Source organism: Gigantopelta aegis, chromosome 1 (assembly GCF_016097555.1).
Source record: "Gigantopelta aegis isolate Gae_Host chromosome 1, Gae_host_genome, whole genome shotgun sequence".
In the NCBI taxonomy this organism is placed as follows: domain Eukaryota; kingdom Metazoa; phylum Mollusca; class Gastropoda; order Neomphalida; family Peltospiridae; genus Gigantopelta; species Gigantopelta aegis.
The window spans coordinates 36,486,948-36,512,085 of NC_054699.1; the positions used below are offsets into that span (position 1 = coordinate 36,486,948).

Sequence of the window (25,138 nt, forward strand, 5' to 3'; positions counted from 1 at the left end):
CAACTAGAGATGACGAAATGACGTCATATTTCAAATACACAGTCTGAGCTAGGACTGGAGAAGCAACGTCATGTTATGACGTCGCTTCCCAAAATACGTCATTACACTTGTTATTACACGTATGCTTCGTAAGATTATTATTAACTCGGTTATGTTGAACCATATGGATAATAAATATATTGATTACATACCTACTCAATCTTACTATAATGATAAAGACATTTTCAAGCTGTGTGATAAATGTATCTGGTATCATACATATGTGCCATCTGGACCGGAACTTTTAAATGGGGAATTCTCTTTATAATTTCACTGTAGTTAGCACCTCAAGTTACGTCACATCATATTTGGAACATTACACAAGGCTGCCGCAGAGTACAATTCTTAACGTTAAGTAAATCCATGAAAGGAGGATTGATGGTAGATTTAAGAATGTTATGACGTTAAATTAAAAATCGTTTTTGTAAAACATAAAATAAGGTGTGTAATAAATATAGAACTTCACATGCGTTGTTTTCGTTTTCTATTTATTGTACGAGTTTATTTTGCGGTATATATTTTTGCGCAAAATAAACTCGTGCAATAAATAGGAAGCGAAAACAAGGATTGTGAAGTTCTGTACAAATATATCATGATTTTGCAGCACTGGTTATTTGATATGCTTTGAGGAAAATGAGAAAAAAAAGAAAAAAAACATACATGGCGATATCCACCACATGGAGGAGATCGATTTACAGCAATCTGACTGACTGCCCATCGTGGTGACCAATGTGTCACATTCAAACAGTCCAGTCAACGTAACACTAAAACTGTCCACTTGTATTCATAACGTGTAAGTTAAGTGTAGACACTGTGTTAGAAAAACCGTTTTATTAGTAGTTCGACCTGGGTTCTAGGCATAAGTAAAATGTACATTATTATTATTATCGTTTACGTTAAATAACATTTATTTTACAAATTAATAGTTAAAAATGTATTAAATTAGCTTTTGCTGGTTAAATATATTTTCAAACAATTCGCAAAATAAATGGTATGTAGTGGGCACTCACGTAGTATTTTGAATATATAGAAGCTATTTCATGGGGTGTTATCAAATACGATTTTTATGTCAACTCGTGATGTGTAAAAAAGCATATTTTCACACATCACGAGTTGACATGAAAATCGTAATCGAAAAAACACAGTGCAAAGGTCTATTTATTATATACATCTTTCATAATTTTTGACAATCTCTTTCGCTTATCCTATCAAAAATACGTAACGCCGTGATATATTTCTTCTGATGGAACTTTTTCAGAAAATGTACATGACCATAGACGTTTTAAAAGAAATTTGAATCAAAATTATCTTTATTTAATTACTAAATTAGCATTTATTTTATAATACTGCTGTGTAAACATACCTGACAAAGAGATCCTCTAACCCTCCCCCCAAAAAAACAAAAAAAAAAACAACAACAACAACAACAAAAAACCCAATGGAACACCGTTAAATTTTTAACTTACATTCAATGACAGGACATTGTGTCATCATTATTTAGCTTTGTATTCAATTCGTTTCAAATATTTTATCGTAATTGCACTTCATATCCATTCTTTTTAATATAGATACAGTTGTTTAAATAAAAAAAAATCAAATACGATCAGATGCATTGGTAATCGTCAAACTAAAGGAGATAACTTAATCATGAACTTTACAAAAAAGTAAATACGATTTTTATATTTTCACTGTAGCTGAAATACAGTGAAAATACTAGTCCAGATTGAATAAATCGTGCATTTTTGGTAAAAGCATGAAACTTGAAACACACATAGTACACATTACAAAGATTAACTATAGGATTGGAGGCATTCTGAATACGACATGTGTTGGCAATGGCGGCCATTTTTAAAAATGGCCACCATCACAATTTCCCAATAAAAAAGCATGGACTAAATAACCCTAACTAATATTTTATTGTCATTTTGTGTTTAACTATTTCCATGACTTGACATTAGATGACTTCTGCAGGTCATTTCAGGGTCATAAGTGAACAAATTGACATACATTCTTAACGAGGCTGTATCAAAGTAGTTAATGGCGGCTTTCCACTTAAAAATCTGTTTAATTAATTTTTATTTGAAACGTTAAGGTTATACTTTCTATGCTACATAAAACAACAGAATAAAATAATTCTTTTACTAGTAAAAAATATCGATTTTATCAGACATCTGTAGAGGTTGACCAACAGATTAGGTACATATTTTGTATGCTATGTCTACTAATAATTAACTGAAACTAAAAAACGCAAATTGTTCTGCTTTCTGTTTATTTTATCATGGATTCTTGGAGATGCCACAATTTACACAGTGTCAGCATATTACAATTTTGATATTCTCGAGTTAAACGTAATTATGCTAAGATTATATATGGGATCGATTAATTTGAAGTTAACTGTTATAAAACGAAGTAATTTAAAATGAGTTCCATATGGTGCATGCGACTACAATTATTAACATTTATGATTCCTATTTTACATTTTATGTAGCAAAGCCTGTGTTAAGGAGGATATCAGGCCCAGCGAATCATAGATTTCCCATTCTTTACCACACCCACAACACTTGCGGATTGGTTTCGTTATTGTGCTTGTGTGCATCTGCAGTGTCCTGTGCAGCTTGTTTATAGCATCATTTCACCTATCACATAACAGGCCTTCTTTCGCACCATACCAGGGTATAACTGATATCACTACAATAGTTTATCCTTTGTTGTTGAAATATTTTCTATTTCTATGCCTTTTCGTGTGAACATGACTTTTCTGGCTCAGTTTATGCTATCCTCTGCTTTTCCGTGGTCATATATACCTATAATATATCTCTGAATGGATGTTAGTACATGTACGTCATTCAGACTATCTGGTACTGGGTATCTAGAGTCAGAGCAAAAAAGGCTAGCCATGCATTACATTTGGAATTGTCCAAAGTCAGTGCAAAAGTAATTGCATCGATGTACATACATCTATATGAGCTTTTGTTACACAGACAACATATTCACAAACGTCCGTATCAGATCCCAGTGGCGAGTGTGTGTTAATTCCTTATTGTTTTTAAAAACATTTTGTAGCATCTGCAGCTTGTAGAAATATACTCTTCAAAAAAAGAAACGCAAAAGGGTACAAATGGCTTATAACTCCGATTTTATGTTTCCTACCGGTTCATGCTTTGTGAATATAAGGTCATTGCATGACCCAAACACATTCCCACGGTTACATTCGATAAAACGCAGCTACTGTACAATAAAGTTCCAAAATGTGAATATTCGCAAAAACGCAGCCATGTGCAAACCATGTCACCACTGCACGTGCGTTGTCTGCACGTGCAACATGAACACCGACAGTATAAAAGTGCAGGGTGTTCGCTTGCCTGGCCTCTGTATCTGGCCGACAGTTGACAATCCAGGACATGCCACGTCTCAGTGAACCGCAGAGAATCAATGCCATCGGCCGACTAGACGCAGGCGAATCCAGAACGGCCGTTGCCAGGGCATTCCATGTGTCCCCAAGCACCATCTCCAGACTGTGGGACCGTTACCAGCAACATGGATCAACACGTGACCTCCCTAGATCCGGTCGACCACGGGTCACTACCCCCGGGCAGGACCGCTACTTCCGGGTACGCCACCTTCGGGAACGATTGACTACTGCCACCTCCACAGCCGCAGCAATACCAGGTTTGCGCAGGATATCCGACCAGACCGTACGGAACCGCCTACGTGAGGTAGGAATTCGTGCCAGACGTCCAGTTCGAGGTGTCATCTTAACACCACAACACCGTCGACTCCGACTGCAGTGGTGCCAGATTCATCGACAATGGCCTCAACTGCGATGGAGACAGGTGTGGTTCAGTGACGAGTCCCGATTTCTGCTCCGACGTCATGATGGAAGATGTCGCGTGTATAGGCGTCGTGGTGAACGTTATGCGGCAAACTGCGTGCAGGAAGTGGACAGATTCGGCGGGGGTAGTGTCATGGTGTGGGCAGCCATCTCACACACTGGCAGAACTGACCTGGTCCACGTGCAGGGCAACCTGAATGCACAGGGCTACATTGACCAGATCCTCCAGCCACACATCGTTCCAGTTATGGCCAACGCCAACGCAGTGTTCCAACATGACAACGCCAGGCCTCACACAGCACGTCTCACAACGGCTTTCCTACAGAACAACAACATTAATGTCCTTCCTTGGCCATCGATATCACCGGATTTGAACCCAATTGAGCATCTATGGGACGAGTTGGACCGACGCCTCCGACAGCGACAACCACAGCCCCAGACCCTGCCCGATCTGGCAGCAGCCTTGCAGGCCGAGTGGGTCACCATCCCCCGGGACGTCATCCGTACTCTGGTTGCTTCAATGGGCAGGCGGTGACAGGCAGTTGTCAACACACGCGGAGGCCACACCCGGTATTGACTCCAGATGACCTTGACCTTGGTGGTGTGTCCTATCACTTACTCGCAATGGACTAGAGTGAATTGTGAACAATCCTGCAACATTTGGTAATTATCGGACTCACCATTCAATAATTAAATCAATTCTCCAAATGTTACGACAATGTGGTTTTGCGTTTCTTCTTTTGAAGAGTAATATGTAGGTGTCTGTTTTCTTGTGCACACATGGTGCCAAGTACATCACATTAGCAGCCTCTGAGCACAAGCTGTCTACTCAGTAACTATCAGCAAACATTTTGGTGGCAACTCTTTCACTTCTTTCTTGTTACACAGGAACTCAAGGCACAATGTTTTATCCCCCAAATATATTAATTTGGTCTTTCCTCTTTTCTCGCTTTTTTGTTTTGCCTTGAGGCTGATATCTCAATTTTTTAAAGGATATTAACCAAGACGCATAATCATCAAATGTGTTTGGGAGACAAGGATTTATTATGGTGGCAATAGCTGCACCATCGACGTGCAATTCATGTTGTACCCTGCTGGTGTCATCACTGTGTAGCACAAATCCTGGGATTTTTCACCGAACCTTGCGTTGCCATAGTCAGTGATTGTGTTCTAAATCCATGCCATATACCTGGCAGAAAATGTGAACATGTTGCTGTCAACTATCAAAGTACTCTTGTGCATTTGACCGTACTTTTTGAAAATGCCTACTTTGGTTTCTTATCTTGTAGTTTTCCCATATGTTATATCTGTAGTGTTGTAGTGAGCTAGTGCATAGAAGATCCATTGCAGGTGTAAAGAGCATCCACATATGATAGAATGATATTTCATGAATGTGTCTGATATCAGCACACCGAAGAACATGAATTTGCCAGAACTCAAACTTTGTTCTGCCTGCGCTGTTTCTCTTCACTGGATATATTTAAAACTACTGCTTAATATGTGGAAAATCGGCGGAACCTGCTCAGGATTAGCAACAGATACCGCAGAAATATCCATATTGTTCATATCACCTGCATTCCTTCTGATACCGCAGAAATATCCATATTGTTCATATCACCTGCATTCCTTCTGATATAAATCTGTGTGGTCCTTAACCATATGTCTGACGCCATATAACCGTAAAATAATGTGTTGAGTGCGTCGTTAAATAAAACATTTCTTTCTTTTTTCCTTCTGATATCGCAGAAATATCCATATTGTTCATATCACCTGCATTCCTTCTGATACCGCAGAAATATCCATATTGTTCATATCACCTGCATTCCTTCTGATATCGCAGAAATATCCATATTGTTCATATCACCTGCATTCCTTCTGATACCGCAGAAATATCCATATTGTTCATATCACCTGCATTCCTTCTGATACCGCAGAAATATCCATATTGTTCATATCACCTGCATTCCTTCTGTAACTGATGTAATAAAACTGTAGTTGCCTGGCAACGGATGTGTTAGACTTGCTGAAAGCGGTGTGTGTTTGTTCAATATTCGCAATGTCAACATACTAATCATGTTGTAAAGTTACGGATAATTGTGACAATACACATCTGCGTAGTGAAGATGAACTGTTGGTGGTTAATGGCTGAGTTACCTAGGTCAAACAATATACCTAGCAGACCTAGTCCATATCAAAAGAGTATGTCAACTAGATATTTTGGTCAAATCTTCGAGTACCATATGCACCACAGAAATGTGTTAGTGGCATCTATCCCTGCTCGGTGTGTCACAAAAGATCGCGTGTGCCATTCACAACTATTATCTGCAGTGACTATGTGTTTCACTAATCTATTATGCGGCTGTTAACCAACTAGTGTCAAAATAATCTGTTGAAATGTTTTAAATGGAATGTATATTTGACAATGTATACACAATGTGATTGAAGACGTCTATTTTGGATTATGATGTCACTGGTTCAAGTGGGGTGTTATATGGTTGACCCAATATTACATTGTATGGTGCATTCAATGACAAAAAAAAAAGGAACAAGCAATAATATTTCACCAGAGACTTAAATACCCATATTTGATTAAACGTAAATGAGTACTGGCATGTGCATTGGTTGTTACGCAAAAATGTAGTGTGGTCTTTTGCCTTTAATATACCTTTACATACTGGATACATGAAATCTACATTCATTCTTTTTCACATGTTAGGGTCTCCCTTCATGCTAACTAAATTGTTTTTGAAAATATATAGCTTTGCTACACAACTCACTTTAACGGCGAAGGATTATATGTAAATATGTAGGTCAAAAGTTCATAGTTTTGAATGTAAAAGTACACCTAAATGTCACAAGGTCCACCAAAGCTCAGTTTTGATATCCTTCTTGTATCCAAATGAATACATATTTATAGCATATATAACATTAAAATTGCTTAAAATACTATTTGAGACAAATTTATACATGACATAGTATGTGTGTGCAAAGTCTCATGTTGTTGTTTGTGTTGTTGTTGTTGTTTGTTTTTGTGTTGGGTTTTTTTGGGGGGTGGGGGGGGGGGGTGTTATCAAAACGTGCACAATTCAGTCATTTTTGTGCACATATCCTCTGGACTATATGACTTTTTACCGGATATAACTGTTATGGTTTCTTTAGATCTATATATTTCATTGCTATGTTAACATACAAATCGTATTTGAAAAAAACCACCCAATAAAATAGCCTCTATTTATCATTGTAAAGTGACGTCATCAGATATGACGTAGCCTGACGTTATTTTTACGTTTATCAGGAAATGAACAAATTCGCGTTGCTAAGGCTGGACCAATGGGATGACGTTAATTGTAATGAATGTATCGGAAATTTAATTATTCATCCATCCATTTATTTATTCATTTATTTGTTTAATTAATTAATTAATTAATTGCATGTTTGTTTGTTTATTTAGATATTTATTTGTTTGTTTGCCGTTTGTTTTATTTACATACTTATTTATTTGTTTATTTTATTTTAAAATGTTTATTTATTATTTCTGACAGGTTATGAGAGAGAAATGTTTCAGCCTGACGGGAGCGTTATTCTTGAGTTCGACATGAAGATAAGTCGACAGGAATATGTTGCATATTATAGTGGCAACGAGTGAGTGAAATATGACCACCCCGAACCCCAACCCCCCCCCCCCCAAAAAAAAAAAAAAAACAACAAAAAAAACACCCAATAACAAACAAACAAAAACAACAACAAATAAACCAAAAATCAAATCAAAGCAAAAAAAACAAAAACAAAACACAAATCAACAAAAGCAACCCCAAATAAAGCAACAAACAAACACACACACACACACACACACACACACACACACACACACACACATAAAAAAAACAATCCAACAATCAAAATAACAATCAAACAAAACCCCACCATTCACCCATCCCAAAATAAAAAACAAACCCAAAACAACAAGAAGAAAAAATACACAAAGAAAGAAAGAATGAATGAATGAATGAATGAATGTTTAACGACACCCCAGTACGAAAAATACATCGGCTATTGGGTGTCAAACTATGGTAATGGTAACAAACAAGGTGATGATCAACATCAACAGAAAAATTCAAGATATAAATAAAAACAGTGTAAGGAACTGTGCAACAATACAAATACAAATGTCACAGACAAGATACTGACTTTTACTCTAAACTTCAATTTGTGCTGTATTGGCCATTCTCAAAGAGAATGTTACAACCCTGCACCACGGTGAGGTTACAGCACGCGCAGGGGAAAGAAAGAAAGAAACCGTGTAAGGTATGCCGTGAAATCGTGTACAGTGAACTGCGATTTGGTTTGGTGTTTGCCCTAAAATAATAGGACATCGTATAGCAATGCATAACATTGTATACTTTGGGCAGTGAGGTGTAATATGATATGTTACGGTATGGTATCATAAGGTATGGTACGGTATGGTCTGGTATAGTATTGTCACCTAGTATAGTGTTGTGTGGTATCGTCTGACATGGTATGGTATGATATGGTGCGCTATTGTATGGTACGGTATGTTCTGGTATAGTATTGTCACCTAGTATAGTGTTGTGTGGTATCGTCTGACATGGTATGGTATGATATGGTGTGCTATTGTATGCACAGTACGGTATGGTACGGTATGGTCTGGTATAGTATTGTCACCTAGTATAGTGTTGTGTGGTATCGTCTGACATGGTATGGTATGATATGGTGTGCTATTGTATGCACAGTACGGTATTTTATGGTATGTTATTCTGTGGTAAAATTTGGTATTTTAATAATAGCATAGGATCTTTGATATGCAGTTTCCCATAGACAGGACATGACATACCCTTAACATATGAATGGTATGTGCTTAATCGGGGTGAAAAATAGCCGTAGTAGCTTCAACATATATAACATATATGATGTGAGCAGCACGCTTATTCTTTTACTAATACACTATTATGTTTTTAATAAATTGTACATGTTTATAGATTTCAGCTAAATGGTGGCGCAGGACCGCTCCTAGAATACAATTATAACTAGAGGTGCAGTGAAAAATAACCAGGGCAAAGTAATATGAGGTCTTGCTACCTATTTTGTAAAATCCGGTTATCATCAATAAAAATCAGTCCTAATTCATACCGAAAATAAAGACTAAATAATTTCAAATTAATAGTACCCGGTTACGGTTTCTTTTTCTTTCCTGGTGGGTAGAAACCGTCCCCAGGGTCAGCACAGGACACGCTTCTTGGGTATATCACGTGAGATCGAATTAATGTGAACGATCTATGCGAAGTAATAACAATCAATATACAATCAGTATTGAGTGATGACAATCAATATACAATCTGTATAGAGTAATGACAATCAATATACAATCAGTATTACGTGATGATAATCAATATACAATCCGTATTGAATGATGACAATCAATATACAATCAGTATTGATAACAATCAATATACTATCAGTATTGAGTGATGACAATCAATATACAATCAGTACTGATAACAATCAATATACAATCAGTATTGAGTGATGACAATCAATACACAATCAGTATTGATTGATGACAATCGATATACAATCAGTATTGAGTGATGACAATCAATACACAATCAGTATTGAGAGATGACAACCAATACACAATCAGTATTGAGTGATGACAATAAATACACAATCAGTATTGAGTGGTGACAATCAATATACAATCAGTATTACGTGATGACAATCAATATACAATCAGTACTGAGTGATGACAATCAATATACAATCAGTACTGATGACACTCAATATACAATCAGTATTTGAGTGATGTCAATCAATATACAATCCGTACTGAGTGATGACAATCAATATACACTCAGTACTGAGTGATGACAATCAATATACAATCAGTATTGAGTGATGACAATCAATATACAATCTGTATTGAGTGAGGACAATCAATATACATTCAGTAATGAGTGAGGACAATCAATATACAATCAGTATTGAGTGAGGACAATCAATATACAATCAGTATTGAGTGACGACAATCAATATAGTCAGTATTGAGTGATGACAATCAATATACAATCCGTATCGAGTGATGACAATCAATATACATTCAGTAATGAGTGATGACAATCAATATACAATCAGTAATGAGTGAGGACAATCAATATACAATCAGTATTGAGTGATGACAATCAATATACAGTCAGTATTGAGTGATGACAATCAATATACAATCAGTATTGAGTGAGGACAATCAATATACAATCAGTATTGAGTGATGACAATCAATATACAGTCATTATTGAGTGAGGACAATCAATATACAATCAGGATTGAGTGAGGACAATCAATATACAGTCAGTATTGAGTGATGACAATCAATATACAATCAGTACTGATAACAATCAATATACAATCAGTATTGAGTGATGTCAATCAATACACAATCAGTATTGATTGATGACAATCGATATACAATCAGTATTGAGTGATGACAATCAATACACAATCAGTATTGAGAGATGACAACTAATACACAATCAGTATTGAGTGATGACAATAAATACACAATTAATATTGAGTGGTGACAATCAATATACAATCAGTATTGAGTGAGGACAATCCATATACAATCAGTATTGAGTGACGACAATCAATATAGTCAGTATTGAGTGATGACAATCAATATACAATCAGTACTGAGTGATGACAATCAATATACAATCAGTACTGATGACACTCAATATACAATCAGTATTGAGTGATGTCAATCAATATACAATCCGTATTGAGTGATGACACTCAATATACACTCAGTACTGAGTGATGACAATCAATATACAGTCAGTACTGAGTGATGACAATCAACATACAGTCAGTATTGAGTGATGCCAATCAATATACAATCTGTATTGAGTGAGGACAATCAATATACATTCAGTAATGAGTGATGACAATCAATATACAATCAGTATTGAGTGAGGACAATCAATATACAATCAGTATTGAGTGACGACAATCAATATAGTCAGTATTGAGTGATGACAATCAATATACAATCAGTATTGAGTGATGACAATCAATATACAGTCAGTACTGAGTGATGACAATCAACATACAGTCAGTATTGAGTGATGCCAATCAATATACAATCAGTATTGAGTGATGACAATCAATATACAATCTGTATTGAGTGAGGACAATCAATATACATTCAGTAATGAGTGATGACAATCAATATACAGTCAGTATTGAGTGATGACAATCAATATACAATCAGTATTGAGTGATGACAATCAATATACAGTCAGTATTGAGTGACGACAATCAATATAGTCAGCAATGAGAGATGTCAATCAATATACAATCAGTATTGAGTGATGACAATCAATATAGTCAGCATTGAGAGATGTCAATCAATATACAATCAGTATTGAGTGATGACAATCAATATACAATCAGTATTGAGTGATGACAATCAATATACAGTCAGTATTGAGTGACGACAATCAATATAGTCAGCACTGAGAGATGTCAATCAATATACAATCAGTATTGAGTGATGACGATCAATATACAATCTGTACTGAGTGATGACAATCAATATACAATCAATATTGAGTGATGACAACCAATAAACAATCAGTACTGATAACAATCAATATACAATCAGTATTACGTGATGACAATCAATATACAATGAGTATTTAATGATGACAATCAATATACAATCTGTATAGAGTAATGACAATCAATATACAATCAGAATTACGCGATGACAATCAATATACAATCAGTACTGATAACAATCAATATACAATCAGTATTACATCATGACAACCAATATACAATCAGTATTGAGTGATGACAATCAATATACAGTCAGTATTGAGTGATGACAATTAATATACAATCAGTATTGAGTGATGACAATCAATATACAGTCACTACTGAGTGATGCCAATCAATATACAATCAGTATTGAGTGATGACAATCAATATACAGCCAGTATTGAGTGATGAGAATCAATATATAATCAGTACTGATGTCAATCAATATACAATCAGTATTGAGTGATGACAATCAATATACAATCAGTATTGAGTGATAACAATCAATATACAGTCAGTATTGAGTGATGAGAATCAATATATAATCAGTACTGATGACAACCAATATACAGTTAGTATTACGCGATGACAATCAATAAACAATTAGTATAGAGTGATTGCAATCAATATACAATGTGTATAGAGTAATGACAATCAATATACAATCAGTATTACATCATGACAACCAATATACAATCAGTACTGATAACAATCAATATACAACCAGTATTACATGATGACAATCAATATACAACCAGTATTACGTGATGACAATCAATATACAACCAGTATTACATGATGACAACCAATATACAATCAGTATTACGTGATGACAATCAATATACATTGAGTATTTAGTGATGACAATCAATATACAATCTGTATAGAGTAATGACAATCAATATACAATCAGTATTGAGTGATAACAATCAATATACAGTCAGTATTGAGTGATGAGAATCAATATATAATCAGTACTGATGACAACCAATATACAGTCAGTATTACGCGATGACAATCAATAAACAATCAGTATAGAGTGATTGCAATCAATATACAATGTGTATAGAGTAATGACAATCAATATACAATCAGTATTACATCATGACAACCAATATACAATCAGTACTGATAACAATCAATATACAACCAGTATTACATGATGACAATCAATATACAACCAGTATTACGTGATGACAATCAATATACAACCAGTATTACATGATGACAACCAATATACAATCAGTATTACGTGATGACAATCAATATACATTGAGTATTTAGTGATGACAATCAATATACAATCTGTATAGAGTAATGACAATCAATATACAATCAGAATTACGCGATGACAATCAATATACAATCAGTACTGATAACAATCAATATACAATCAGTATTACATCATGACAACCAATATACAATCAGTATTGAGTGATGACAAGCAATATACAATCAGTATTGAGCGATGACTATTAATATACAATCAGTATTACGTGATGACTATCAATATACAATCAGTATTAAGTGATGACAATCAATATACAATCAGTATTACGTGATGACAATCAATATACAATCAGTATTACGTGATGACAATCAATATACAATCAGTGTTGCAGCTTCCAGTATGTTCATTTCTGTTTGTTTAGGGTTTTTCTTCTTTTTTCTCATTACAGCATGCCATTGGTGCAGAGTTCACCGCCGCTCGACTCCCCAATACCCAACAGAAAGCCTTCGCCAACCACCAAGATGAGATTCAAGAGAAAAGCTTTGCGTCTAGCTAACACTCGCTGGCCCGGGGGAATTGTCCCTTATGATATTTCAATTGATTTCAGTAAGTATTCATCGCAGAATCGATATTGTCACTTATGATATGTAAATTAATTTCAGTAAGTATTCATCGCAGAATCGATATTGTCACTTATGATATGTAAATTGATTTCAGTAAGTATTCATCGCAGAATCGATATTATCACTTAATTACTAAGAGAGGGGTTGGGACGTAGACCAGTGGTAAAGCGATTGCTTGATGCGCGGTCAGTCTAGGATAAATCCCCGTCGGTGGGTCCACTGGGCTATTTCTCGTTCCAGCCAGTGCACTACAAGTGGTATATCAAAAGCTGTGGTATGTGCTACCCTGTCTCTGGGATGATGTATATAAAAGATCCATTACTACTAATGAAAAATGTAGCAGGTTTCCTCTCTTAGACTGTATATCAAAATACCAAATGTTTGACATCCGACAGCTGATGATTAATAAATCAATGTGATATAGTGGTGTCTTTAAACAAAACAAGCTTTAAGTTTATACTGAGGTAGCACATGGTGATCTTTGCCATCTTCGCTAGTCGCAAACTGTTTACAGCTCAGTTAATTTTAGACTGGACTGTCTTCGATGGTAATATAATCGGTCTTTTAACGACAATCGGTTGGTTAGTAAAGGTTGAAATGAAAATGCATATATTTATGGAAGAGATGTGTTTTTAAACAGGTGATAGTTACTGTTTTACGTGCTGTTTATTGCACATTCATTTGTGGTACTTGCAAAAAGGGAGACAATTCTGTTTGTTTTCTTTTTGGATTGGATTGGATGACATATTAATTTGCCTATATCCGATTAAGGTTCAGGAACGTCTCTCCGGGACACAATTTCTGATTTCGCCAGTGGCTGGGTTCGGGACAGATAGGGTGGGGGTGAATTGAAAATTGACAGAATTTTGGAACAGCAATTAGTGATAAAAATAATATAATTTGTTTTTTAATTAAAAAGTTAACCAGCTAAAAATAAAAAGGAACTGACAGCTCGGCTAACTATTTATATAAATTGGAGTATTTTAGAAACAGCCCAAAAATAAATGAGAGAAAGAAGAGAGGATCAGACTATTTAATAATGTAGAAAAAAAAGAAGATAATTTGTTTTTAAAGAAAATATTTTGTTTTTAACGAAGGTCTAAAAGTTTAAAGTCCGATATATATGTTCACGTGTGTGGCCTAGTTAAGGCCGTTAAGGTGTACAGCTTGTAGGGACGAGATGGGTTGCATCCCGTCAAGAAAAAGGAGTGACGGCCATTATATGTGGAGGGTGTAGTTCTGTGCGAAAATTCAGTTTTTGAGAAGCCGGATCCGTCTGAACAAGAGAATATCAGACTAGGGTGTAGTCTATTCACCATGGTTGGTATAGTGGTGCGGACGGGCCCGGCTCCGGAGGATACGAGATGGTACGAATATAAAACAAAGTAAAGTCCACAAAGGAGTAGTAGTGGTCAGCCCCACTTCCTATGTTTTCTTAGAGTGGGACGGTCAGCCCCACTTCCTATGTTTTCTTAGAGTGGGACGGTCAGCCCCACTTCCTATGTTTTCTTAGAGTGGGACGGTCAGCCCCACTTCCTATTGTTTCTTAGAGTGGGACGGTCAGCCCCACTTCCTATTGTTTCTTAGAGTGGGACGGTCAGCCCCACTTCCTATGTTTTCTTAGAGTGGGACGGTCAATCTTCCGGTGCTGCTACGAGACTCTCGCACAGGTAGATACTAACTGCGAACAACCGTTACGTTCTGCAGAATGGACGTCATACAAGTCACCGAAAAACTTGTCGACAAAAATCAGCCGAATAAATGACGTGGAGGCAAGGAATCTCGCTAAAAAAATTCAACATGATGGTTCAGGCTGTCGAAAGGAGAAGCGTCCTAGCTTTCAATCAGTTACAATCCAGCAAAAAACTCCATTTCGCTGACAACAAATATGGAGGATTCCCAAGTCGAGCACGACTTACCGCGGCGAGCTCAAAATGGTTTTCCTTTTGCAATCACGCGTTTTTTTGAAGAGAAATAATAAACAATAATATTTATATACCTTGTATTGTATATATATACCGGCCTCGGTGGCGTCGTGGTTAGGCCGTCGGTCTACAGGCTGGTAGGTACTGTGTTCGGATCCCAGTCGAGACATCGGATTTTTAATCCAGATACCGACTCCAAACCCTGCGTGAGTGCTCCGCAAGGCTCAATGAGTAGGTGTAAACCACTTGCATCGACCAGTGATCCATAACTGGTTCAACAAAGGCCATGGTTTGTGCTATCCTGCCTGTAAGAAGCGCAAATAAAAGATACCTTGCTGCCTGTCGTAAAAGAGTAGCTCGTGTGCCGATAGCGGGTTTCCTCTAAAGAAAAATAGTGTCAAATATTTCACGTCCAATTGCCGATGATAAGATAAAAAATGAATGTGCTCTAGTGGCGTCGTTAAATAAAACAAACTTTAACTTTTTTGTATTGTATATAATGTTAAGTAACTTCATAAAAAATATTTTATAGATTCATACAAATAAAACAAGTAAAATTGCGAAAGTCGGAATTGTTATGTATGTTGGGTTTTGACTATTACAAATGCAGGCTATTTTAAAATAATTAGTTTAATATTTAACACTTCAACCAAGGTCCGTAAGGATCACACTGGTTTCTGTCTTTGCTAGAGGATAGCACATACCACGGCCTTTGATATACCAATCGTGGTGCACTGGCTGGAAAGAGAAATTAATTACATAGATTGACATATATAAGACCATTACACACTTTGTAGTTTACTGCTTAATGATAAATTCATGTTTTTTGTTTGTTTGTTTGTTGGTGCTGGGTTTTTTTTTTAAATAGCTAACATTAACGATTTACATAGTTTATACTAGACTAGTATTTCAAGGGCAGCATCAGAACTAATGGTTCTTTGGAGAAGGGTTATGTCCACTTTGTCACTGGAGAACGTGACCTTCATATTTAGTTATGTTGCAAACATTAGCAGGATTCATATTACACTGGTTAGTGCATATGCCCAATGCACTTATTGCAGGCATGAGCCTTGATGGGCATATGAGTCGCATACACCTGGAATAATGTTTTTAATGGTGTGGTGGAGACGAAGGTGAAATTAGTTCGTGGGCTGTATTCCATGATAACCATCAGCCAGGAAGTACCACCCCTGAGAGGAATGCGTGTGCCTTTTTGTGACGCTGTCTGTTCATCACTCAATGTGTGTGGTAAAGACGGAAGTTCGCATGAACATGAACAGAATGTTTCTATGAAAGGTGGTAGTAGAGCTGGAGTCATCTATGAAGATCAGTCAAAAATTGGAAAATCTTATACACCATGAACTGATCAAATACACCCAGAAGACCTTTCTGAGAAGGTTGGAATATATGGAATATATGTAATAGCATCATCGTTTTGGAACAAATGACAACTGCATTGTTTTGGGTTAAAGGCTCTTTAATGGCTGACAAGTTTCCATTCTTATATCACCCTGTAACAATATAATTAAAATACAATATAACAATACATTCATTATACATATATAAATCTCAGGATACACAATACATAATATTCCATCATTTAAATAATAGTATTTAACATGACATGACATATTAAAGTAATTATTGCATAATACAAAATATGTCTTATGATTACAACAGACATAGTTATAATACATACATACATAATATACATTATCACTCACATGTCCAAATAATGATTTAACATATGTCTCCATTATCACAAATACACAAGATATTATCAATCATGTGAAATACATACATGTCCTGAAATAAGAATTATATTATAAAAATACATATACAAATATATTACATACCAAGTATGTGACACCAGGGCAAATGGAACTGGTCACACTTAAAAGGATTGACGTATCTGCATAAAAGAATTACAATAATAAATAACTACACAGACACGTTATGTTTCATAAAATATATAATAAAATACAACAATCTCTAAAGTGTTCATCACCACAAACATACACACTGCATTCATACTAAATTATGTTTATCACATATTTAGATATAGATTAATCAAATTACTGAATTAATAAGAATTAATATTACACTGTACAGTTTATAACGTTATACAGAAATATATAATAATTACTTGTTGTAAAGCATGATTTAGTCAATTACATTTACATTAAAGTATATGTTATTATAGTGTAGCCGAACAATAAATAACCTAACTATAACTAACCTTAAATCTTCTCTAGAAATATCTTCCAATAAATTGAGCCTAAAATGAAGTAATAACTCCAGAAGAGCAAACTATAATGTGGACCACAATACCAGACGTACACCAGTATTTAAGGAAACAGTGAACTGTAATAAGCTATCATTTCAGATAAGAACACTTAAACCACATCAGCTTACACTGTACCCAAGCTGGAAACAATAGGACAGGCGCGGCGCATGGGTGATAGTGCTATTGTTACTAAGTTGTGCAAGTGTCATACATGCTTGTGCAATTTGTAACAAGCCAAGATACCTGAAAATAGTAATCAACTTGTCATTAAGAATAAAATAATTAAAGGTACACAATCTGTTGTAATTCATTACCTGTTTATGGAAATAAAATAATTAATTACATGAAAACAAATAAAACCAATGCATTAATATAAAACAATAATTATATCCAAATATCCACAAGTCAATATTATTACATACTTCCTCCCCTTCAAGAAATGGCGTCCTCGTCATTTATCATTATCATCAACAATAGAGACAATTGCCCTAGACACGGCATCACTAATGTGTTCGAAAACTCCAACTTTAGCAAGTTGTTCCAAAAGTTTACATTTATTCTGCCAGTCTGGACGCTGCACATTCTGACTCATGACATACTCGCCAGATGTTTGCCATTCGGGTCGTCTTCTGTCTCTTGTTGATCGTCTAGGTCGTGGTGTAGGACGAGGTGGTGGCTCCGGCTGAGGTGGCGTATCTGAATCATCAGATGCTGTAGCAATTCTAGATGTTTCTATGTCTAGACCATCTTCGACCTCTTCATCCAAGCGTTCTCCCGTACTATAGTCCTCGTGAACTGAGTGTTGTAGTATGTGGTCGTCACCACTGGAAGAAACACTCTCTGACTCAGCAGACAACTGATCGTCACCAGAAACCTGTGAGTCAGAATCAAATATCTCAGCAGTCTGGTCACTAATGATTGCTAAATCATTAGGAGCTGCTAAAACAATCACCTGTGAGGAATCTAAGTCAATAGATTCATCATCATCATCTTCCCGAGTTGGCGTTGCAACTGGTTGTGCAACTACTCTATTTCTGGGTTTAGGTCTAGGTTGATTTGAACCTGGCAAAGATCCTATTGGCAGAAGATGGTTCCTGTGAAGAGTTCGCCGTCTTCCTTCACCATTCTCCTTTCTCACAACAAATACAGGAATGTCCTGATTAGGCTGAGAAAGAACAAGGTATACATCATCTTCCCATCGATCAGCCAACTTGTGTTTGCCATCAAACGCAAGGATCTTCACCAAAACACGGTCACCTGGCTGTACAACTGCACCTCTCACCTTCATGTCATAACCTCCCTTCTGTCGTCCTTGTGCAATCTTAGATGCTTCTGTCGCAAGTTCATATGACTGCTGAAGTCGTTCACGAAGAGCTGTTGCATAGGACGTCAACGAATGGTGTTGTTGATTGGTGTTAATTCCCAAAAGCAAGGTCAATCGGCAATCGAGGTTCTCTTCCAAACATGAGGAAAAATGGCGAGTAACCAGTCGACTCATGCCTAGTGCAATTATAAGCATGGACTAGGGGTGCTACATGAGTCTTCCAGTCCTTCTTCTGGTTAGGATTCAAAGTACCAAGCATGTTGAGCAAGGTTCTGTTGAAACGCTCACACATGCCATTCCCCATCGGATGGTATGATGTGGTCCTCGACTTGTCCATTCCTAAAATTAAACAAAGCTCTTTTAACAATTTGCTTTCAAAATTGGCACCTTGATCACTATGTATTCGAAGAGGAATACCATAGTGCATCACAAAATGATGATAGAAAGCCTCAGCAGTTGTTCTTGCAGTCATGTTACGGGTAGGTATTGCCTGAGCATATCTTGTAAAATGATCCGTTATGATGAGAAGATGTTGGTAACCTCCCTTGGACGTTTCCAAAGTCAGAAAGTCCATACAGACCAATTCCAAAGGTTGTGTACTGGTAATACTTACAAGAGGAGCTCGAGCATTCGTTGGGGTCTTCCGTCTTAAACATCTGTCACAATTCTTGATCCAGTCTTCAACATCAGCTGACATTCCAGGCCAGTAGAATCTGTCTCTGAGAAGTGATAACGTTCTATCACGACCAGGATGCCCAATGTCTGTATGTAAACCTTTTAAAGCATCATTTACATACGCTGATGGAAGCACTAACTGAAGTTTATCACAACCATCTATTGTGACCTTCCTGTGAAGAATTCCTCTTTGGAGAACTAACTTGTCAAAGCTCCGATGTAATGAAGAGTGAACCGAAGTATGTGGATAATCTTCACGGCTAGGCTTCTTCTGAGCTCTAACAAACACTATCCACCTCCTCAACACATCATCTGACTGCTGAGCCATTCTCCAACCCCGATCTGTCATTCCGTGGAAATCTGGTTCTTTCAGGTTAACATCCACAACATCTGCTGATAAACACAAAGACTGTACAAAAGGTTGAACATATAAACAATTGCAAACAGCTTTGACTGACTCTGAGTCTATATGTGTGGATTCCTGCTTTGCTTGTAATCCTGGCAATCTTGATAACCCGTCAGCATCTGCATTATTCAAACCAGACCTGTAAATAAATAATATCAAAGTTATAAGATGCAAGAGCAGCTAACCAGCGATGACCAGTGGCATCAAGCTTAGCAGAGGTAAGTATATAAGTCAATGGATTGTTATCTGTATAAACAGTAAATTTGTTGCCATACAAATAATCATGAAACTTTTCAGTCACGGCCCATTTCAAAGCGAGAAATTCTAAGCGGTGAGCTGAATAATTCTTTTCTGACTTACTTAAACCTCTACTAGCATAACTGATAACTCTCTTGACACCACCCTGTTCTTGATAAAGAACGGCTCCCAGTCCTTGGCTGCAGGCATCAGTATGTAGTTCAAAGAGTTTGGTGTAATCGGCATACCCAAGAACTGGAGGTGAAGTCAATACTTCCTTCAACTTTTGAAAACATTCTTCCTGGCTAACTCCCCATTCCCATGGTTTCTCGGGTACATTCTTGTTTCTCTTGGACTTTGTAGAAGGCATCAAAGCATACAAGGGTTTAGCAATTTTAGCAAAATCTTTTACAAACTTGCGGTAATACCCGGCAAAGCCAAGAAACTGTCTAACTTCATTATGGTTCTTTGGTGTGGGCCAGTCCTTGATCTTCTTAATCTTGTCACTGTCTGCCTCAATACCTTGCTCTGAAACAATATGCCCAAGAAACTTGATCCTGGTCTTGAACAGCGAACACTTACTTGGTGTTAACTTCATCCCAGTCTCCCTTATTCGCTGAAAAACTTGTCTAAGCCTGTTCAGATGTTCCTCATAGGTGTCTGAAAATACAATAATATCATCAAGATATATCAAGCAAGATTTGAGATGGAGACCTTCAAAACATTCATTCATTAGCCGTTGATATGTTGCAGGACTGTTGCAGAGACCAAAAGGCATGCGGTTATACTCATAAAATCCTAATGGCCCAACAGTGAAAGCTGTTCTCTCCTTGTGTGTTTCTTCAATCTCCACTTGATGATATCCACTCTTCATGTCCAGTGTGCTGTAATACTTGGAACCTGCGAGAGCATCGAACATCTCCTCGATCCGTGGAAGGGCATACGAATCCTTGATCGTCTTCTCGTTGAGATGTCTATAATCGACGCACATCCGAAGTTTACCATCCTTTTTACGAGCCAAGACGATGTTGGATGACCATGGAGAGTAGGATCTGCGGATAATACCATTCGCCAGTAATTGTTGCAGATGATCTTTCACTTCCTGGTACATGGCAGGTGGGAATTCTTCGATGTCTCTGCTTAAAGGGTTGATCATCTTCTAGCTCAATGCGATGCTTAACAGCAGTTGTGTGCCCAATATCATCATCACCTGTAGAAAAGATATCTTGAAATTCATGAATAACATGTTTGCCGTGTTCCAGTTGTTCTTCTGTGAAATCTGCTTCAGAAAAATTCATCTTTTTAAGAATAGAATCAAATCCACTATCTGAAACTGATGTTTTACCTGGGATATCTTCTACAGTTACCGCTTGGAGTTCACACAAAAGAGCTCGAGATGGTATACTGATGGCTCTAGTTGTAATATTGGTAACATGAACATCCACATACATTTTTGTCTTTACAGTTATAATTCACAATGGTTGGTACAATGTCAAAATCTTCAGGTATAATGGAACCTTTTGTGGGTTGAATTAAAGCACATGTAGATCTATAAGCAACAGGCTTATCTACATACCCTGGGCAAAACCACTTCACTGTTGGCTGGAATCAGGATACGTTTAGAAGATGCACTTCTCACTTTACCCAAAGAAAAATGTTGTCTGGATAATTCCTTATCCTGAATCAAACATACACCTGAAAGCCAGATACCATGGAGTATGAATATCTGCTTCCTGGAGAAAACGATTACCATGTTGTAATCTGCACTCATCCATAAATGTAGACAGGACATTTGTACCTAGAAGTATTGGAACATTCATGTTATAAAGAACTGTCGGAAACTACTAATAGAAGACATGGCTGCTTGATTCCATTAGCACCCTTTGCTTGTAACTCAACTTCGATATAGCCATGATATGGAAGTTGTTGACCATCAGCACATTCAATCTTTAAAATGACATCCAAAGGATTCATGGTTACATCAGGAAAACTATTTTTATAAAAACTTTCAGAAATGGTGGATACAGTGGAACCAGTATCCAACAATGCCTTAGTTGGGATACCATTGACAGTTACTTCACTCTCATTTGGATATCCAACTAAATCAGATTCATTTTGTTGTAGATTGCTAATGGGGCGTTTAAACATATAATCTACAGGTCGCCCATCCCCATAGATTGATTCTAGTTTAAAGGATGTCGGGAATGGTCTAACCTTACCCTGCATCCATACTTCAGGTGTCCTGGTTGTCCACAACGGAAACAAAACTGGTTCACCTCTTGGTGGTTGACGCTGTCTTTGCTCGACAAACGGGCGCGATTGTGGCTGTTGTGGCTGCTGTTGTCTCCAGTATCGATGTGGCTGCTCCTGTGTCGTAGGTTTAGCATAGTTACCAGAAGAGTTCTTAAGTTTAGCAACATCGGCTGATAGCTGTTTTATCATACCTTTCATCTCCTGTAGTTCAGATGTCTCAGTTGATGTGGCAGCTTTACTAATAGTCTTCTTTGTTGGCTGTCTCTCTGACATGTCAGCTTCCATACGTCTCAACGACCTCAGAAGATTTCCAAAGCTTCCACCTTGGTCGAACAGGTATGCTGACTTGTCTCTAAGATCTGCCCTGAGTCCTGACCACAGCTGATTATGCAGCAGTTCATCCCTGGATGTAGGCGTGAGACCATCATGGGCTGAAGCTCTGTTGAGTATCTCCTCAAGTCGACATGCCCATGATGTAACATCTTCATCTTCTGTCTGACGTGCTCTATAGAATTCTGAAAGAAGACTTTGACCACGGACAACACTACCAAACATATCTTCAAGCTTAGCAACTAATTCATTTACATCACCATCAGGTCCCACACTCATAGCAACTGTAGCAGCTTTGCCACGCAATGACTGCTGTACTACTCTAAATAACACCCTACGAGACAAAGATTCATTGTTCAATAAACAATTATACTGATGTTTCCAAACATCGAACGCTGTTTCGCACTTGGAGTCACCTGAAAAGAAAGGCAATTTTGGAGGTTGATTTAAAGTAATGGATGTTGGGAAATCAGTTTTTGAAGAACCTGATGTATCTGCTGACTGTACATAGCTAGACATCCACTCAACTAACTCTTCAGCACTATCTGCTTTGGGCCATGTTTTTTAATTTTTGGAATGCTGAAACAAGTTGTCTAACTTCCTCGCTTGTAGGTTCAGACATGGTGAAACCGTAAAATTCACAAAAACTAAAAATGAAAAATTATGTACAGAAATATGATATATCACACCAGAATACAAGTAACTAAATATATTTAGCCCGTTTTATCCTGTGTATGACACTGAAACAAACAATGAGTAAACTGGAATATGCTGCAAATAAACAATGAATTACATGGTTAGTATTGCAGGTGCATATAAAATTTAGGAAAGAAAAATGAAAGGAATAAGAAAGACCAAAGAGAAAATAACCAGCAACTAATACCACTGAAACAACTAATCCTACCACTAACTGACTGTTGTTGACTATAGATCTAACACCCCAAACTGTTTAAGTTTAAACTTACATAGTTTTTTACTGTTTTTATCTTAGTAAACATTCAACACATCTGCTCGGATGAACACATCGTTAAACATTTGTTAAGGTATTATAGCAGGCATTGTAAATATACACAAGAAAAAACAAAACAAACAAAACAAAAATTATTGAAAATAAAATAAAGCCAAGACAATAATCAAAAGAACAAAAGAAAATGAAAAAATACAAAAAATAATATAATAAACAATTATGCACGTGCTAAGTAATATAGTCCAAATGTATGAAAATACTTGAATATTGCGCAAAAATAAAAATAAATAATTTATCTGAGAGCTTAATAAATACTAATCACATGATCACATAAAATACAAAAATAAAACTCACAAATGACACAAGTCCATAGAAAAGTCAACACTGCAGCACACAATAATGTCCGAGTGGAATTCCTTTAAAATGTTCACGAAAAGTCAAGATCACAAATGTCAAGGATACTCATGTTAGGACGTCATTCTGTAGAGGGGTGAAGGTCAATCCTGTACTGTCAACACTCCATCCAAACCATCTGTCAGCCCGTTGTTAGTCCCTACGTCGGCTCCAAATGTAGTAGCATCATCGTTTTGGAACAAATGACAACTGCATTGTTTTGGGTTAAAGGCTCTTTAATGGCTGACAAGTTTCCATTCTTATATCACCCTGTAACAATATAATTAAAATACAATATAACAATACATTCATTATACATATATAAATCTCAGGATACACAATACATAAATATTCCATCATTTAAATAATAGTATTTAACATGACATGACATATTAAAGTAATTATTGCATAATACAAAATATGTCTTATGATTACAACAGACATAGTTATAATACATACATACATAATATACATTATCACTCACATGTCCAAATAATGATTTAACATATGTCTCCATTATCACAAATACACAAGATATTATCAATCATGTGAAATACATACATGTCCTGAAATAAGAATTATATTATAAAAATACATATACAAATATATTACATACCAAGTATGTGACACCAGGGCAAATGGAACTGGTCACACTTAAAAGGATTGACGTATCTGCATAAAAGAATTACAATAATAAATAACTACACAGACACGTTATGTTTCATAAAATATATAATAAAATACAACAATCTCTAAAGTGTTCATCACCACAAACATACACACTGCATTCATACTAAATTATGTTTATCACATATTTAGATATAGATTAATCAAATTACTGAATTAATAAGAATTAATATTACACTGTACAGTTTATAACGTTATACAGAAATATATAATAATTACTTGTTGTAAAGCATGATTTAGTCAATTACATTTACATTAAAGTATATGTTATTATAGTAGTGTAGCCGAACAATAAATAACCTAACTATAACT

At 36.4% G+C, this 25,138-nt stretch overlaps 1 protein-coding gene and 1 long non-coding RNA gene across 2 annotated transcripts in view; one reads left to right on the top strand and one right to left on the bottom strand.

Moving 5' to 3' along the window:
- LOC121374391 overlaps positions 1-25,138 on the top strand; it is a 72,631-nt gene that overhangs the window by 25,983 nt on the left and 21,510 nt on the right. The window contains exons 4-5 of the mRNA XM_041501495.1: positions 7,414-7,513; positions 13,168-13,325. Coding sequence (XP_041357429.1) covers positions 7,414-7,513; positions 13,168-13,325 — 258 coding nt within the window. The remainder of the gene's footprint in view (positions 1-7,413; positions 7,514-13,167; positions 13,326-25,138) is intronic.
- LOC121374401 lies at positions 16,727-25,091 on the bottom strand. Its single transcript, XR_005958232.1, has 4 exons — positions 24,756-25,091; positions 24,101-24,409; positions 17,124-17,179; positions 16,727-16,778 (listed from the first exon to the last, which is right to left on the bottom strand). It is a non-coding gene; the product is annotated as an uncharacterized LOC121374401 (long non-coding RNA).